The sequence below is a fragment of the Lycorma delicatula genome, chromosome 13 (assembly GCF_047948215.1).
Source record: "Lycorma delicatula isolate Av1 chromosome 13, ASM4794821v1, whole genome shotgun sequence".
Lineage (NCBI taxonomy): Eukaryota > Metazoa > Arthropoda > Insecta > Hemiptera > Fulgoridae > Lycorma > Lycorma delicatula.
Window position 1 is genome coordinate 6703531 of NC_134467.1, and position 19093 is coordinate 6722623.

Sequence of the window (19093 nt, forward strand, 5' to 3'; positions counted from 1 at the left end):
TGTTCTCCAACTTCCATGCTTTGAACTGTTAAAAGAAGCTTGAAGGAAGTAAAAGGTTTTTGTTTCAATGAAGTAGTCACTGAGGATATTCGAGAGTGGATTCATCAGCAGCCACAAAAAGTTCTTTCTAAAAAAATACTAAAGCTACCCAAAAGGTAGTGCCTGTGCATTGAAAAGGGCTATGTTGAAAAATAACAGTGTAATTTACCTTTTTTATGTTAATTTTTGAATAAATATTAAAGTTTAAATTTGAGTACTCCTGTACAGAATTCAAGTGTACAAATTTATATCTAGAGTATTTATTCAATAAATTTATGTTTACAATCAACAGTGTAATACAGTATAACAAAACTGTAATTGCTTACCTTTGCTCTTCAAAAATGTCAGTCGCATGAGAAGCATGGCCCCCACTTGAGAATAGCAAACCAAAGTAACATTGAGATTTAAAACACAAACACTGACAAATCCCACATTGTGCAGTAAATAAATGTTAGTTCAAATATGCTTGTGTGTGTGTGTGTGTGTGTGTGTGTGTGTGTGTGTGTGTGTGTATGTATGTAGAAGGCAAATAAGGGTAATATAAATATATGAAACAATGATAGAAATTAAAAATATTGATAATTAAAATTAGTCTTGTACCATACCTTCTAATTCGTTCCTGAGTAGCTGAAGATAGGCCAGTGTAAGTCTTTATAGCACCTTCTTCATCAATAACGCTTTGTTCGGTACTTTCTGGGTGCTTTACGTCTTCACCTATATAGTGAAAAAATGTTAAATTAACAAAACATGTATAAGATAATCAAAGAAATGAACAAATATTTGGCTGCAATAAATTTATAAAAAAGCACGATTAAAAAAACCCTATTTTATAAATCATAAGATGCTAAAGAAAAAATAAATAGTACATTTATAAGAATTTTAATAAGTGTAATCTGTTAACGTGCTTTACTAAACCGATAACAAGTGGCAATAAAAAGCAATTGTCGACAGAAGCCTACAGGTTTCTCAGAAAAGAGAATAAACAGAATCATCTTATAATTTGACTTCCACAAAAGTTGAGAATAATTTTCTAAATGGATGGCAAGTGCACATTATGTAAATACACAACAAAATTTAGTGAAACTGAATACTTCCTGCTATAAAATTTTACTGCTCTGTGAAAAAATGCAGGTAGAACATCAACAAAAGGGTAAATAATCAATAAATGGAAAAAGAAATTGTTTTAAAAAATAGTTTTTCTTCTGCTGCATTATTATTTACTTTATATTTAAATTAATTAATACTGGGAGTCAAGCTTAATACATGAATCACTCCTTTCTTTATGAAATTCTATCTTTTTTTATATATATATAATTTTAATAAACCCTTTTTAAGACAGAAATTTTAAATAAAAATTAAAAATAGCATAAAATAAAAGTTTAAATTAGTTTGAATGCTATATAAGAGAAAACTAACACAACTGGTAACCAAGTTATTGAAAAGTGTCAAAAATTAGTGTAAAATGAGAATGAATTTGTTGAAGTATCAGTTTGCATGCAAAACATATTTTTAAAAATATATATAAAAAAAAAATTTATTTATCTAAAAAAAAAAAAAAAATAATATTAAACTTTTGAAAAAAGATACGTATGATTAATTTTTTTTATTAATACCAAAAGAAAGATTGTGCCGAGTGATAACAGTAAAAGTGTTTTGTGGGTATGTAGGAAGACCACTACAACATTATTTCAGCAACCAAGTGTATTAGCTACAATGAAAAACCAACTACTTGGATTTATATCAAACAAAATATGATTACCGCTAGTACTATTGAACTTATTCAGTCAAAGGTAATCAACAATTTCTATCAGCAGGAAACAAATAATAAAAAAATTAAAAAACACGACTGACAAAAAATTAAAAAATATAAAAAAATTAAACCTTAGTTTAATTTTTCTTTTTTTGTTAAGACAAAAAAAGAAAACAAGGTATGCAAATAAAGAACTAAACATCATTATCCAGTATTTATTTAAGTAAAATAATGGGTAACCAATCAACTTTCAGGTAGCTTTAATTTTCTTCCCAAATCAGCTGATTTGGAAAGCCAAGAGTTCCAGCGTTCAAGTCCTACTAAAGTTAGTTATTTTTACACGGATTTGAATACTAAATCATGGATACCGATGTTCTTTGGTGGTTGGGTTTCAATTAACCACACATCTCAGGAATGGTCAAACTGACACTGTCAAGACTACACTACTTCATTTACACTCATACATATCCTCCTCTGAAGTATTATCTGAATGGTAATTACCAGAGGCTAAACAGTAAAAAGGAAGAAGACAGCTTTAATTTGTTTAAATATATTTTTCATGTTGTAGAAATAGCAGGTATTTAATGATTAAAAGTCCTCACCAGGTCGATAAGAAAATTTTGTCCTTCAACAAAATTATTTAAATGCAGTCGAGGGCTCTTTAATGCTATTCAGATCTCTTTAATATAGAATATTTAAATATTTTCATTGAAGGACAAAATTTTCTTATCGATGCGCGACCTTTCTCTTTTCTGTATAGTCTCTGGAACCACCGTAAGGTATTACTTCAGAGGATGAGTGAAGATGATATGTATGATATATGATGTATATGTACGAATGTAAATAAAGTGCAGTATTTTACAGACTCAGGTCAACCATTCCTGAGATGTGTGGTTAATTGAAATCCGACCGCCAAAGAATACCAATATCTATGATCTGGTATTCATATCTGTAAAAACATAGTTGCCATGACGAGTTTAACTCCTAGACTAACCTAGTGGGTTAAATTGATATAAGACCTGGTGAGTACTTAATCATTAGACTACCTTAAATGCCTGCTATTTCTAAATGAAAATGTATTTAAACAAATTAAAACTATCTGAAAGTTGATTGGTCATCTACTATTTTATTTAATTAAATACTATATAACAGTTAGTTCTTTATTTCTATACCTTGTTTTCTTTTTTTTTAGTTCGATTTATTGTCAGTTTTTTATTTCAATTTATTTATTATTTAAAACTTTTTAGCGTTCATTGAGAAAAATTTACAATTTAGTTAATTTTTGGTCTGGTTTGGTTCCATTGTGATTTTGTATTATACTAGCAAATACCCTGTTTGAATTTTGAAAATCATAAGATTGGTTGCACAGATATAATAGCACCCCATTGCACCTCCCAAAACAGTGCCCCAGAGGCACCCTGGTTGTTACAAATTGATGGCAATGATTGGTCTAGCCTCACATGCAGTGCCCACGGAAAACCCATTATTATTAAAAAGAAATTTTTTTAATTTAATATTATTTTATTTAATGTAAATTTAATTCTATTATTTTTGTAATTTTATTCATTCGATTGATTTGAATCATTCACTTCAAACCCGGTTCACAATTCATTAAAGTTTGTGCTTCAACTGGCAAATCTCCACTACTGCATAAATTTTTATAAATATACAAACATATGTATATATAGGCTATGATACTCCCAGTAATATAAGGATTCCAACGAGGGGTCATTCATCTAAATCAGTTTGGTCACTGAGCTGCTATGGTGGAAGAAACATAAACATACCTACACTCAAAACATATTACTCTCCTTTTTGGACAGTCGGGTAAAAAATAGCTCATAACTGAGAAGTACCCAAGAATATAATAAAGCTAATATAAATAAAGTTTTAAAAAATGTTCAGACACATACTTGTTTCATCATCTATTGGTAATTTATTGGCAATGTTTCCAGAAAATAATATAGATTCTCTAATAGACGAAGCTACATTCGATGAAGATGATGATGCCGGACCTCCTCTTAATGATGTTTGTTCATTAACGATATCATCCGATGCAGATGTTACACGTTCTTTTCTATTTAACGCTTTAGCTTTGTTATCGAACCTTTGCCTCAATAAAACAGATGAGCTCTGAAAATATAAGAGAACAGTTTATTGAATAAGATAAGAATGAAACAGAAAAAAGTGTTGCCAACATGCTCTTTTGTCTGAATTTTAAGTACCTTCCACTATTTGATAAATATATGATACAAACAATATTAACAAAATATCGAATACAGATCTGTTATAACTTTATCGACTTAAATCCTATAAAATATTTAATACGATATCAAATAAATAAAAGTCTTCTAAGAAATGTACAATGACGATCAGTTAATCAATATTTTTCTAATGAGAAATAAATGTTTAAGAAATTAATAAAAGATATCTAACTACAAAATGCAATAAAAAATAGAACAATTACGTGATACTGTTTAGACAATATTACTCTGCCTGCAGTCATACCTTATACGCTAATAACAATTAACTATTTGTGACAGAATAATCAATTTTACAACGGTTTACAGTTTTAAAGGTGGTAGTTGTGTTTTAGCAAAGAGGAGAGATTAGAAATTTATTCATCAAATGAATTGGCAATAATATTTTTATTTTAATACAACTCAAAATATATAAAATTTAAATTTTATTTGGTACTGACTAATTACTGATTCTTAAGATATTCCAATATTCCACAAGCCTTCGGATATAAACTACAAAATATTTGAACTGTCAAGTCTGAAAAAAATAACTCAGAAACGGGCTGATAGATTTCGTACATTTAAATAGAAATTTATCCTGTTTGGTTATGATTTTGTTTAATACCTTTAAAAGTTGTTTAGATACTTTACAAGACAGATTTTTTCAAAATGATAAATCTCCAAAAAAAGAGCCTGTTTCAGAGTTCTGATTTTGAAGACATTACTTGAATGATAATAATTAACTCATATCTATAAATAAATTATTTGAGAATATTATTCCAACATAATGTTTTCAAATGAATCTACCAAATATACAACCATTAACTTTTATACTTTTAGATTTTTATAAATTTTATGAAGACAGTGCATCCATGTTGTTTGTGTTTGCTTTGTTATGAATTCCAGTATCAGAATAAAGAATACAGTTAAGTTACAATAAGCAGATTTATTGTTAGAAGGTCGAAGTGGCAGGTGAAGTATCTCAATGTTGCCAGATTTCTATTAGATAAAATGTCTATACTTATGTACCTGAAACTAATTTAACCATAAACCTCTTTGCTCCAGGGATAAATTAAAAAAATAAATCAGAACATTACAGTTTTTTAAAATATATTTATTTACAGCAAAATTATAAAAACAGTATATCTGTTAACTTTACAGATGGAGGGACCTGGTATTAGACACAATTTGCTCTTGAAAATAGTAAAAACATTTTCAAGAATAAAGAAATATCCTAAACTGAAGCTTATGGGAAGGTGAAGAATGAAGCATTTTCTTTTTTATCTTCTTCCCTATTGAAACAAATAACCAAAGTTACAAAAATGCAGTTGAAATTCAGCGATGTGACATTTCACACTATTTACCATAGTGATTAATGAATATTATTACTCTGGGAGAAAGTAATCCCAACCGACACTGATCCTTCTTGTCACCTCAGTTGATCTGTAAATATTAGACACAAGGACTGGAAATAGTAGTGTAATATAATCAGTAAACGCATTACTTCCCTGGAAATATATTTTATTACTATTATTCAGTAGATGTTAGATCACACACACACACATTTTATTTAAAAAAGACTACCCATTTGAATAAACCAAAATGTGGATATATAATACTCTAAAAATTTACATAATTAATATTTCATTAAGGTAGGTTTGGGTAAGATGGTAAACTACAGCCCCTTACAATGTGATGACTGCACAAAATCTGGAATGCTTCATGGAGAATAGAATCCTGGAAACTGAAGGGTGTCAAGGAAGATAAAATCCCAATAGCCAGAGGCATATTCAATGAACTGGTTTCTGCAGACCATCAAAATTAAAAATGCCTGGTGCAGTTCACCTGATGTGCATAGAGTGAATGCTGTTTGTTGATATTTAGTTTCTAATCACAACGAAAATCAACATTTAAAAAAAAAAGGTAATCAAAAAGTACAGAATTTATATCATAACAGCACAGAAAAAAACAAACTCATGTTAATATAGTTCCAAAACTACAAACACGGCTTTAATACAGTTCCAGAGAACTAAATCTGCATTTAAAGAATAGACAAATAAGCTGGCAACTAACTAATCAGGGCACACACACACATACACACACACACACACACACACACACACACACACACACACACACACACACACACACACACACACAAAACATGAACATAAGAAAATACAATATAACAAACCTGCTTTGCGTCTTGGTTATCGACCGTATCTTCACTTGTTCCTAGCGACTGCGACATAGATGAAGTGGACGAAGTCGCTTTTTTTGATTTCGCCTTCTGCATTTTTCTGTTAGCTGCACATATTATTGAAGATACGATATCTTTAGCGGATATTTCCTTTGTAGCACAATCATATTTCATGCCTGTCAATACAACAACAATGACGACAACAAACGATCCATGCAATAAAAAAAAGAAAGACGAAAAAGAAATCAGATGATGTATGATAGAATAGAACATTCAATTCATTTTAATGCAATATCATAACAATGAAAAAAAATTAATTAATAAAAATAAACTACTGTAAAGTATGCACAAAGATTCTTATTATTTTTTTTTATCGAATGAAATCACAATTTATTTATTTATAAAAGGAATTAAATTATTTATTTTTGTCTAAGGAAAACCTTTTTGCACACCTTCTCTAATTAATTAATTAATTACTATTGTTAATATTAAATATTAAAAAGACAGATAAAAATAAGGTAAAAAATAATAATATATATATATATACATTTTTTTTAATAATTACAAGTTTATTCTCCATTATTCATTAGATAATAAGAATAAAATAAACAAAATTAAAATTAAATGCATCAATTAACTCATTTTATAAGTGTTAAAATCATATAATCAGCCGATCAATCATTCAAATCAATCAGCTGATCTTAAAGCTTTCAAGAGATGCTGGATGACTTACATTACGGGTGTAGTAAATTTACTGTATTAATTACTGTATATAACTTTGTAAGTAGAAATATACCTCAAAAATACTAAACAACAAACACAGTATAATAAGAGGAAAAAAGAGAACATTTAAAATGTAGCACTTTCAATAAGTACGTCACATCATCAGCAAAAAATTATCCCAAAATATGCAAATATAGTAAAAATACATTAAAAAAAAAACTTAACGACATTGTCATTTTTTGTAAGCTTTTTTAAAACTACAATAACAAATAATGGAAAGTAATAATAAATAATCAACAATTTAGCCAACATTGGCAATATTAATTACTACTGAACTTCTTCTGTTTATATACCGATGAAAATTCATTTTTTTAATTTGTAAGAATAATAACATTTCTCTTAAATTATATTATTATTTACTTTTCTGATTTCCAAATTGTTTTACTTATTACTTGCTGTGAGCTCATCTTTTATCAAGTGATCAACAGCATTATCTGTGATCGGCAGCGATAATAAATTGTAAATAATGATGACAAGATTTAGTATATTAAAATTTTTTTAACATGTATTTTATAATAACAAAGAGGGACTGATGCTGAATTGTGTTAAATGTATTTATTTGTTATTAAATCAATGTAGTATTTTTAATACATGAAAAATATATTTTATAAATTGTATAGGACAAACTGGCTTACTCATTTACTGATCTTTTAAACTTATGTAAATCTTAATAATGATTTAATAATCCATGAAAGATTTTACAATATTTATACTATATCAATTGTATGATTAGTATTCAGGTGTATCATGAAATACTCCCAGGTCTTTCATAGCCTCCTAATGGAAAAAATTCGATCCTAAAATGCTTCATTTTTTCCAAGTTACAGCTACTGAAAAATTTTGCTTGGATTTCAGCTACCTTGGTCTGATGAGGTTGTAATCAAATTTTTAGGATATTAAGGGGCAAAAGCAGTGATACCTTATAATTTTTGACCTGAAAAATTGAATAAAATAGATCCCAGGACCGTATCTGCAGTAGTTTTTGAGATATCTGGGGTGCAAACCAATAAATCAGAGTAAAAAACCGTGTTTTTTTTGTTTGATGTACAAGTAACTTTATTAAACGAGTAATAAATGCATAAAACTTTTAAACAAAATTTGTAGAGAAATTTAATTCTAAACAGAACGGTGCAAGATAAATTGAATAAAACAAAAAGTTAGAAAAATTTGAATTTTATTTAGAAACAGAACAGTAGACCAAAGCGCATTATATGTACCACTTTATAATAAATGTTCAAAACTAAGCCCGCAATTTTCAACATATTTCTTGGCACGCTTCTGTACTGCTTTTGTTTTTCTTTTTAGTTCTACAGGGGTGTCCTTAAATTGCTCATCTGCATCCATAATGCACATTATTTCTCACAAGAATGTATTTTTGTTTTGTATATGATATTTTTTATCCATCCGCAGGTGTAAAGATCTAAACTTGCTAGATCAAAAGATTTCGTGGCCAGGATTGTGAATCTCACATTCCTAAGAATCACTAATTCTGCCCGTTAATTAACTTCCTAAACATTTCAGTATAACCTCATTTCATCGGGGCAGCTGAAGTCCGAGCAAAATCTTTCACTAGCCGTAACTTACAAGCGTAGAATTTTAGGTCATATGTTTATTTTCCAAAATAACATTATTCCATTATTTTTACGAGTAGAATAGGTTATGAAAGTTCTTGGAGAACTTTGTCATACTCTCTGTATATATTATCCTAAACTATGAGACTGCTAAAGAAGAAATAGCGAATGATAAACATTAATCAAATTCAAAAAATATATATATGTATATTATAAAGCCAAATAATAATTTTCATATAAAAATGAGAAAAATATGTCTGCAGACTAAAAACAATACCAATAAGTGATCTTTACTCAATCTAACGTGAAATTAAGTTTTTTGAATGATAAACAAGTGAAAACGTAACATATTTTTCACAAACAAAATGTTCAGAAAACATATATTTGTAAAGTTATTTTACAAAATTATAACTACACAAACAAAAAAGTAACATGATTATTAAAACGAGTTCAATTTTAATAACATTAATATTTTATTGAATTATTTTTTAATTGTTACATGCTGTAAATTTAAATTACTGAAAAGGTGCCGCTTTGACATGATAGAAAACATAAAATGAATCTGAAGACAGTACTCAGCCTTCAGAAAAATGAGATTTGCTGATGCTTACGAGTAGTTGAAGCAGCAACGGAATCTGTGTATATGTTCTCAAGGAAACTCTTTTGAAGGATGGTGGGCTTTTATAAAATAAAGGAAAACAAATTAATTTTTTTAGCCTTAGTCCACAAACTTTCTGATACCACCTCATATAATAAATTTTCTCCAGAGAAAAACTGCCATATAATTAAAAATACCTCGGTGCAATGAAAACTACAGTCACTAGAAGCCGTAAAATATGGTTGTAATTTTATAAGGATTCAGTAATGAAAGAAAAATTGTGATAGTTTGATATGATGCAAAAAATTGGAAAAACAGCACATTTTAAAGATGTTAGGATTAAAAATAGGAAACGATAAACATTATTCTTAAAATTATAAAAAAAAATTTCAAAAATGCCCATCTTAAGTCCTCTTTTCCACAAAAAAGGTATCACAAGATTTCATGATATTGAAGACTAAAATTATGAAATTCCAAGAGGGATTGTATATAATTTCACATATAATTATAATTTTCAAATTTTTCTGCTTAAAAATGTCATTAGATGGAGAAAAGATGTTTTGATATGGATTTAAATTAAACTATTACATAAACGCTTACATTTATTTAAACAAATTTGAGACTATGAAAAATTAAAAATAAAAGTATATATATTTAAATAACAATAGTAAACTAATTTTTTTATAAAGAAAAATAATACAGAAGTATTTAAGTTGTACTTGATTATTAAAACATAACAGTTAAAGAAAATTCACTTCTGTGGTAAGTTAGCCTATCATAATTACAGTTAAAAATAAACTGAAAAACTTTAAGTAGATGGGTAAAACAGTAATTTTTTATAAACTAAAAAATATGGCCAAATACCATTTTTTTTAATAAAATTTAATCCCTTTGAGATACAGCACCATGTCACACACTATATATATGTTGGAATATATCTAATTTTTGTAATAATTTAATAAATTTGATGGACTGTATGTTAAAACTATTTCTGATATAATAATACCAATTAAAGGCCCAGCATGTATAAAAAAAATTTAACCAGAAACAGAAATGAAAGAAATTAATTATTTTTATAGTTAGCTACGACTTTATGTCTGTTATATATTAAAACATCCAACAAAAGTAAATTACTTAATATTCATAAGTAATAAAACAGTTCATTGATGCATCCTTAAAAGACATAGCATTCAACAAATATAACTAAAAAAAAGGAAACAATAAAATTAGTTTTTATTAATAAAAGAAACATTAATAACCAATGTTACGTAAACAAAAAAAGTTAGGATAAAATGACAAAAATTTAACTTTTATTTGTTATTTACAATTAAAAATAAGAATTAATGTTAAGTTTGGTTAGTCTAATAAATGCATAAAATTACTACAATTTAATACTCTAGATGCTTTGAAAAGTATGTTGCAAACAAAAAAACCAGACATTCTGCATACATTTTTAATTATATTAATTACAATTACAAGGTGGGATAAAAAAAATATGTTTTAATTCTCCACATTATCTTTTTGACCGAGTTCGTCTATTTATCACAGTCATATATGATGCTTAATTCAAATTTTGCAGTCAAGTGACAGTTCATCTTGTATGAAAACAAATAAAGCATTTGCATTACATTTTGTGTTAAAATGAAATATGAGGTGTTCAGAAAATAACTGAACAGTTTTAATTATGTGCCAATGCAGATATTTAGAGATGTACAGTTGGCAGCATTGTATTCCCCATAACCTCCTCTGTAACCACAAGTTCTTGGATTATTGATATCTCGTTTAGTTTTCGTGTTATCGTTATTTGAGAGCAACATATTTAAGTGTTTGTAGTGATTTTCATACAATATAAAGTTTGTATGATCATCAAACAGTATTACTTGGGAATTCATGCTGGTTATCCTAAGAAAATGAATGCAAATGTGGCAAAAAATTCTTGCCACATTTATTCAATAATGCTCTAGCTAAATATCAATTTGTGATTATTTAGCAAAAAATAACAACATACTGATATCGCAGCCTCCATATTCTCTAGACATGACACTCTGACTTTTTCTTAAATCTCACTGTTTAAGAGAACATTAAAAATATGATTTGTAATGATTGATAAATAAAGCATCAAGCACCGGTTAGTCGAGATATTCGCTATTAGGATAAGAATGGATGTGTTAAGAACTCTGTGATGAAGCTGCAATGTGGGAGGGTGTAGGCATTGACCTCGCTCCTCAAAGTGTACCGCAGCAGAGTGAGATAAGGATATGTTTTCATTATAAAGTTATTAAATTAGTGAATTTGTTTCTTGATTTTTTAGTAAATCAAGATAACTTAATTTGAATTGTAGGACAAAATTGTTGTTGCGATGAACACTTGTTTTGTTGGTATGATCAAGTATTTTTGGTGTTTAAAAGCTTCAGTCAAGTAATAATCTGAGTGCATAGTCTAACTGAAGTTAGATATGGGAACTTTTTGAATTATTAGAGGAAGGCATGGGATTGCACTTTTGTAAATTGATTATTTCAATAATTGAGGGTTATAAGTTATGGTAGGTGATTGTGATTAGAAGAGGCCGTATGAAGGCAGTAAGTAAGTAGTAGTAAGTTGTGTAAATACACTGATGCAAATGTCTGCCAAGGCATTTGCATTGGTGGCATTCTAACAGAGGCCAAAACTATAAAAGGATGTTATATCATGGTTGTGTGAGCTAATGGTGAAATCTGTGGAAATTAGCACATGTAATTATATATTGTTATCAATGAGGTTTAATACGAGGGTAAGTCAATTATTACCCGCAATTTAGTTATACTTTTGTTTACGTTTGTAGTACTGTCGTGTTGCGTAGATGACATGCATGGTTTAATTGTTGTTATGTCTGTGCAGGTTTGATGCTGCTAGGTCAGTCCATTGTCGCAGCTCTGCCTTTAACCATGGCTGCTCCGCTTTCTGTTTGTACCATAGAAGAGCAACATTCAGTGATCTGTTTTTTGTGGTCGGAAGTTGTATCAGGGGATGAAATTCATCGAAGACTTTCGGTACAGTACGGGAACAGTGTGTTGCCACAACTGAGTGTCTATGAAAGGATTGAAAAATTAAAAAATGGTCGTATAGATGTTACGCACGACAAAGGAACTGGACGACCGTTTACCGCCACAAATGAGGAAAACATTGAGCGTACACGTGACATGGTTTTCTTGGACAGTGAGTAACTATCGATGAAGCAGCACATTGTCTCTAAATTAGTCACGGTTCTGCCTACGAAATCATCCACAACAGACATGGGTTTCATAAAGTCTGTGCAAGATAGGGTCCCAAAAGAACTCACACAGTTGCATAAACAAACGGGCTTGGACATCTGCCAAAAACATTTGGATCGCTATGGTAACGAACGGGACAACTTCTTAGACAGAATCATCACTGGTGACAAAAGACGGATCCTTCATTACGAGCCAGAGAGTAAACGGCAGAGTATGGAATGGAAAGTTCCAAATTCACCCTGCAAAAGAAAGTTCAAGACCCAACCGTCCACAGGAAAACTGATGCTTACGGTTTTTTGGGACTCTTAAGGCTCAGTACTGGAACATTATGAGGAAAGGGGCACGACAATAAACAGTGCGCATTACAGTGTAATGCTTACTGCCAAGCTAAAGCCTGCAATTCGAAGCAAACGCCGAAGACTGCTGTCGAAAGGTGTTGTGTTGTTGCACGACAATACCTGTCCACATACTGCTGCCTGCACTGCTGAAACGCTCTAGAAAGTCAACTTTGAAGTACTGGTTCATCCTCCGTATAGTCCTGATGTTGCCCCTTCTGACTACCACTTGTTTGGTCCACTCAAAGAGGCATTAAGGGGCCATCGATTTACCTCGGACAAAACAGTGAAAGAAGCAGTGCATTCCTGGCTCGCAGTTCAACCAAAAACCTTCTTTTATGAGGGCATCAGGAAGCTTGTGCAACGATGGACCAAGTGTGTTGAAATGCAAGGGAACTATGTTAAAAAATGATGTACATGTAAGTTTCCTATTTGTATTGCAATAAAATTTATAACTACATTGCGGATAATAATTGACTTACCCTCGTATTTTTGTATATTTTTAAATGAGTTGGCTATAATGGAAAAAAAAATCTTGTAAAAGTCGTTTAACCTCAATTTAACTACTCATCATGGAACAGTGATAATTTATAATAAATATACTTAAATTTATATAAAAATAACAACATATAATATGATATCGTATGGGATATATTTTGTGAGGATATAAAAATGAATCTTGTGATTTCTAGATATGAAAACATTATAAAAGATGAAATTAAAAATTTGTTTTTAGAATCCACTACTGATGATAAAATATCACCAATAATTTTTTTCAACTGAAATACATCTTTGATGCTATGCTTTTGTTATTTTTTGTTAAAAATTTTAATTAAAAAACCATTCTCCTGCTATGTAGGTCATTTGCTGCTGCTACATCTGTACAAGACGTGAGTGTAAAGCAGTCTTGAAACAAATTGTTAAAATTTCTCTTGAAAAAAGATTTCAAACATTTTGAAAGTTTTTATAAAACCTTGAGGACAGTTTGGGAATGAATATTTAACGGAAGTAAGAGTATACGATTAGTCAAAATCATTTTGTGAAGTACGAAAATGAATCTCATGTTTGATGACAAGAGTTGTATATGATAATATATCGTAAAATGTACGATTTTTCAAATCAATTAACAAATCATCATAAATGAAGAATTGTTTGGGAAGATTTGAGGAAATATTTCACATGAAATTATAATAAAAAAAAGTCTGTGCAGGATGAGTTCGTTAAAACAATAGGAGATAAAAAACATTTAGAGGTTGGGATTCAACTTTTTTATCATTTTGAAAGAAAAGAACAAGTTTTTTAAATTTTATTTTTACCTATGATGAAATGGAAGGCAACTAATACTTTTTAATTGAATTTAGCTGGTATATAATGAAAACAAGATTATATTTTCTTGGCGCATTCAAAGAAATTATTTAGCTATAGCTAGACTTACTTCCTAAACTAATCATAAAAAAAAAAACTGGTGCAGAATATCAAATTATATTGAACACAATTCCGTTGAATGAAAAAAAAGCTTGTGATTATTTCCAAATGACAAAGACTAAACCAAGATTAATCAACTGTCCTTCAAGATAATGTTTGTCTTCATACATCTGCTTTAAAAATAGCAAATTTTTGTCAACTTTTAGTTCAAAACAGAATATTCTTCTTCATCTAAAATAAGTACATTTGTGAGCTCTCTAATAATGAGAGTATGAAAATTAAGAACCTAGCGTTATCAAAATAATATGTGGATTTACCCTGATTACAACACCACAATCATTTTTTACCCTTTAATTGAATCATAATCCCAGCACTAAACTTGGCATATGCAGCATTAGTTGTCACACTGATAGGCTGTAAGCTCCTTCCTTACTAAATAAACATAGCTATTGGTCAGAGAATAAAATTTGGTGCTGTTCTTTCACTAGCATTCTCAATTTCCAATCAAAGTTCAGCATGTATACTCATTACATCGACTTGTGATCGATTCATAAAGCATTCCTGCTTCAGATGGAATCTGAAACTAAATGTTAACTGGTTTGGGAAGCAACTGAAAAACTTCATTAAGACTGCAATTAAAAAAACTTCCAGATCAAAGGAACTACAGTCGAGAGGAATATGATTAAAGGTAATAAATAATATTTGTGGTTATATTATAAATAAAATTTATAGGTTATATTTGAATCGCTCTTGTAAAAACAAATACATGAATCTTATTGGTGTTATAAATTTCCAATAATCCAATTATGACAGTTCTGGAATATTAATGTTGAATTGAAGTGTGCCAAGTGTGATGTATACAGTAATAATAATGGGACACCTAAATGGAAATTTGTTTGTCATAAAAAAATCTGATAAAAGATTAATAATTTCTAACTATTGTATAACATAACATACGATAAAAATAAAATATTACAAACGATAATTATATTAATGCATTATTAACAAACCGTGATAATTATTTTAAAAAAAGTTAATAAATAAAACAATCAAATCATGCAAAGAAAGATAATAAAGCAATAAACAGAAATCAGAATCAAAGTTCTAGTGATCTGATTAATTTACAATCAATCAAACATATAAAATATTAGTCAAACATATTAAATACAAGTAACAAAATACATCTGTATACATAAAAGTTTACAGTTTCATAGAACGGTTAACACATTGATAATTTATTTTCTTACATAATTAATTACAAGGTTAATATTTTGCATTGCTTCTTCTAACGAGGTATTTGGAAGAATTATTAAGTAAGAATTTTGGTTAATGACCCTTAATAGATTATAAACTCTTATTTTAATATCACTTTTTAAACTTTAGATTAAATATAAAAAAGTGGTTCAATTCCTACACTGATAATTCAGAAAACTGTTTTAAGAGAGAAAAAATACACCAAATAAAATAGCCTTTAATTTTCTTAACTGTTATGTATAGATGAGCTAATATACTATACTTGTTACCTGATCCAACCAATACTAGCCAAAAAATGAAAGTAATACAAATTATAACATAGGACAGGATGCAAAAGTAAACGATGTTTTAATTTTGATCAATTACAGTTTAAAAAGTTGAAAAAGATCATAAACATGTTGTGTTAGAATGGTATTACATATTGATCCCATATAATATTCTATAAAGATGGGGACCACAAATATAGGATTTTGTTGAACCTAGTAAACTTTAATACTGCTTGCTGCTACACAACGACCCATTCCATCGAACTCATACTTATTAGAATGTCTTAATCTATTATAGAGCAATAGAAGGATTATTTAAATTTTGCGTTTAGATCGATCTACCCTTCCAAGGACATCGTATAGATTTATATGAAGAAAATCAATTTTACAGGTGTTATTTGGCAAACTTTAAGGAGCGATTCAGGAGATCAAAATAAACAAAGTTCATGTGGACAATCAGTCTATCTTGCTTCATTTTCTTTCTGTCGATCGCTTAGTTTTTTTTTTAACCCTTTGACTATAGACCACGCAGCAATTGCATGGTTGCGATGTTGTAGAGTATGAAGGATCTGTGTGGTCTTTTTTTGTAAAACAGTACTTGTGTAAAATTATGCTCACCTTACATAGGTGTATTTTTGTTGATTCTACGCTTCATTTAATGTTTGATATGTGTACAATTCACATCGTTCTGGAGTTCAACCATTTTTTACTACACCACAGTCGATTTTCAAGCATATAACTCCGAGTTAAGTTTTTATCATTTTATAAAATTATTTTAAGTTTATTATTTTATAATGTATCTATTTTCTTATTGCAGTATCAATTCATAAGTTCTAGCAGATATGTACATTGTTTTATATGACTTCATTTTTTTTATACTGTATGTATACAAAAATGTACTCATGGCCTGTGTGTCCGTACTTAATAATTTTTAATAATAATTTAATATGCAAAAATTTTCATCAATGGTTCTCAAACGATATGTTTTAATATTCTTCATTTTTATATTTAATTTTGAGGTACTTATATTAAATTCACTGTGATTCTTGTATTTTCTTATAATATTGACAAATAATTACCTTTAAGTATTTTATAAAATATGTTTAGATTTTAACTTTTTAATGTTTTATTACATAAAACGTAATATTTTTTTTACTATTTTTAAAAATATTTTGTAAATAAATAGACCAATAGTAAATTATACTAGAAACTGCAAATAAAACAAATTTAGTAAATTTATTTTAATGAATGTTATTATCGTATTTTTCATGTTTTATGAACAGGAAAAATATTCTAAAATATGTTATACATTACATGTATAATATATAATATATCTTCACAATATATTATTAAACACAAATTTACGTATATGTGATGTATGGCTGCTTACATTACAGGAGTAAAATCACTTTGTGAGACAGACCATGCAACAGGTGCGTGGTGAAAGTTTCCAGAGTTTTCCGTCTTTATAAACACTTTTACCAAGAAATCAAGTCAAAGCATAATCAAAAAACATCGATTTAACAAGAGAAAGAAAAAATTCCCACTCTTCTATTGAGAATTTGATTACAAGTCCTACAGTAAAGAGTTAAAAAAAGTATTTATCTTAGAATAAACAAAGACAATTTAATGAAATTTGGTGAACATGTACCCGACAACGTCTTATATAAAACAAATAAGTCATTTTGGAATTTTACCTTTGAAAATTCCAAAATGGCAAACTTTTTCATTTTTTAATCATTAATAGCTCTATAAATATTAGTTTAATCCAATTATGTTAAAAAATAAAATGTTAGACCTTTTATTCTGAAAAAAATAACACCTCATTTGTTCAAATCTGTTATAAACAGCTGAGGTACGGTAGAAACTTTTAAAACGGATCACAAAAATTATGCAGTTACAACTGTAACTGTGCCTGTTTCATGCATAATAAACTAACAACTAACTATTTTAAGTTACAAAATTCTTCAGATTACACAATGCTGACCACGCACCGAAGTCCACACTTATGGTGCATAGTCCATCTCAGTATTTTTATTTCTGAAATTTGGCATATTGTTATTTAAAAAATAACATATTATAGTAATAAATAAAATCAATATAAGCTCAGAAAAATGCAAAAAAAAATCTGCTACCGGTTGATTTTTATGAATTTAATTCTGTATTTAAACAACTTTGGAGTATTGTCACGTCTTCTGCTACACTTTATGTGTAGAAGATCAGTAAATAAATTTTTGGGTAGGCACTAAGGTTTTTAATAATTTTGCTCGTATTTGATGATAATAGTCATTGTAAATTATATTTAAATAAGTCTGAAAACTGGTCCAAAAAGACTATTCGCTCTTGACAATTCTTTAAAATTTGATATTTAGTACTCGACTCGAAAAACCAAAAATCACTTTTACAGTCTGAAAATTCCACTATTCTAAAAATACAAAAAATCAATAAACTAAAACCCATGTCTTTTGAATCGACTAATTACTATATAAACAACACAAGTAAAAAATTATCTATTGTTGTATCAGTGGCGACAAGTTTTTTTGAACACAAAATTATTAATTCATTTTATTAATTAAAAAACTACTTGTTATTATAAAATAACCTATCCATTAAATATATTAAAATGAAATAGAAGAAAAACTCTCACCTTCAACTTTATGTATGTTTCCTAAAAGTAAATTATGATTAAGTAATGGATCATCTGCTTGTGAACCAGGTCTTGTTGATGTAGATTCGCTGACGATATTCACATTTAATTGATCAACATCATTGTCACTAAAGCACCACTCCACCTTTAAATAAAGTATATATAAAATAATTCAGTCGTGCTAAAAAATATAATGTATAAAAAAAATTTGGTAAAAATAATATGTTAACTCGTAACAATGGCAAACATCACAACTGAAATTTTGTAGAAGTAACATTGCAGTTGTGATGATAATTGCAAACTCTGATCTAAAAGTTCATTTTACTCTTAATATTTACGTTTATCACTAATAATTGTTGTGATCTATTTGACATTCATTCATTATTCACTCTCATTTCTCTCTTTTCGAACATTTATATGATAGTTTTGTTAAAAATAAACAAAAAAAAAAAAAAAAAATTAAATTCATTTCAAAGATATGTAGGAATCTACATATCTTTGAAATTGACTTATCATTGAATTTTGTGGTTATACCTTTTCTGATCAACAGATTTCTATCCAAACACCACAAATTATAGAAAAGGTGACAAAAAATGTGTTTGAAGATTGACCCGATTTCAATGACATTGCTTGCTGAAACAATCAATAGTAATAAGGAATCCGTATAAATAATTCCAAAAGAAATCCTAGAAAAATTTTATACCCATTTTATACTGCACTTGTTAAGTTTTGGT

General features: G+C 28.6%; 1 protein-coding gene across 4 annotated transcripts in view; it reads right to left on the bottom strand.

Annotated features, from left to right (window-relative positions):
• The window catches only part of RhoGAP19D (Rho GTPase activating protein at 19D), a 448570-nt gene that overhangs the window by 21597 nt on the left and 407880 nt on the right, over positions 1–19093 (bottom strand). For all 4 annotated transcript variants that reach the window (XR_012758648.1, XM_075381037.1, XM_075381038.1 and 1 more), the window contains 4 exons: positions 18360–18504; positions 6224–6405; positions 3703–3922; positions 645–753 (listed from right to left, as the gene is read on the bottom strand). Coding sequence is in view for 3 of the 4 variants with exons in the window: in XM_075381037.1 (XP_075237152.1) it covers positions 645–753; positions 3703–3922; positions 6224–6405; positions 18360–18504 (656 nt within the window). In the remaining variant the exon portion in view is untranslated. The remainder of the gene's footprint in view (positions 1–644; positions 754–3702; positions 3923–6223; positions 6406–18359; positions 18505–19093) is intronic.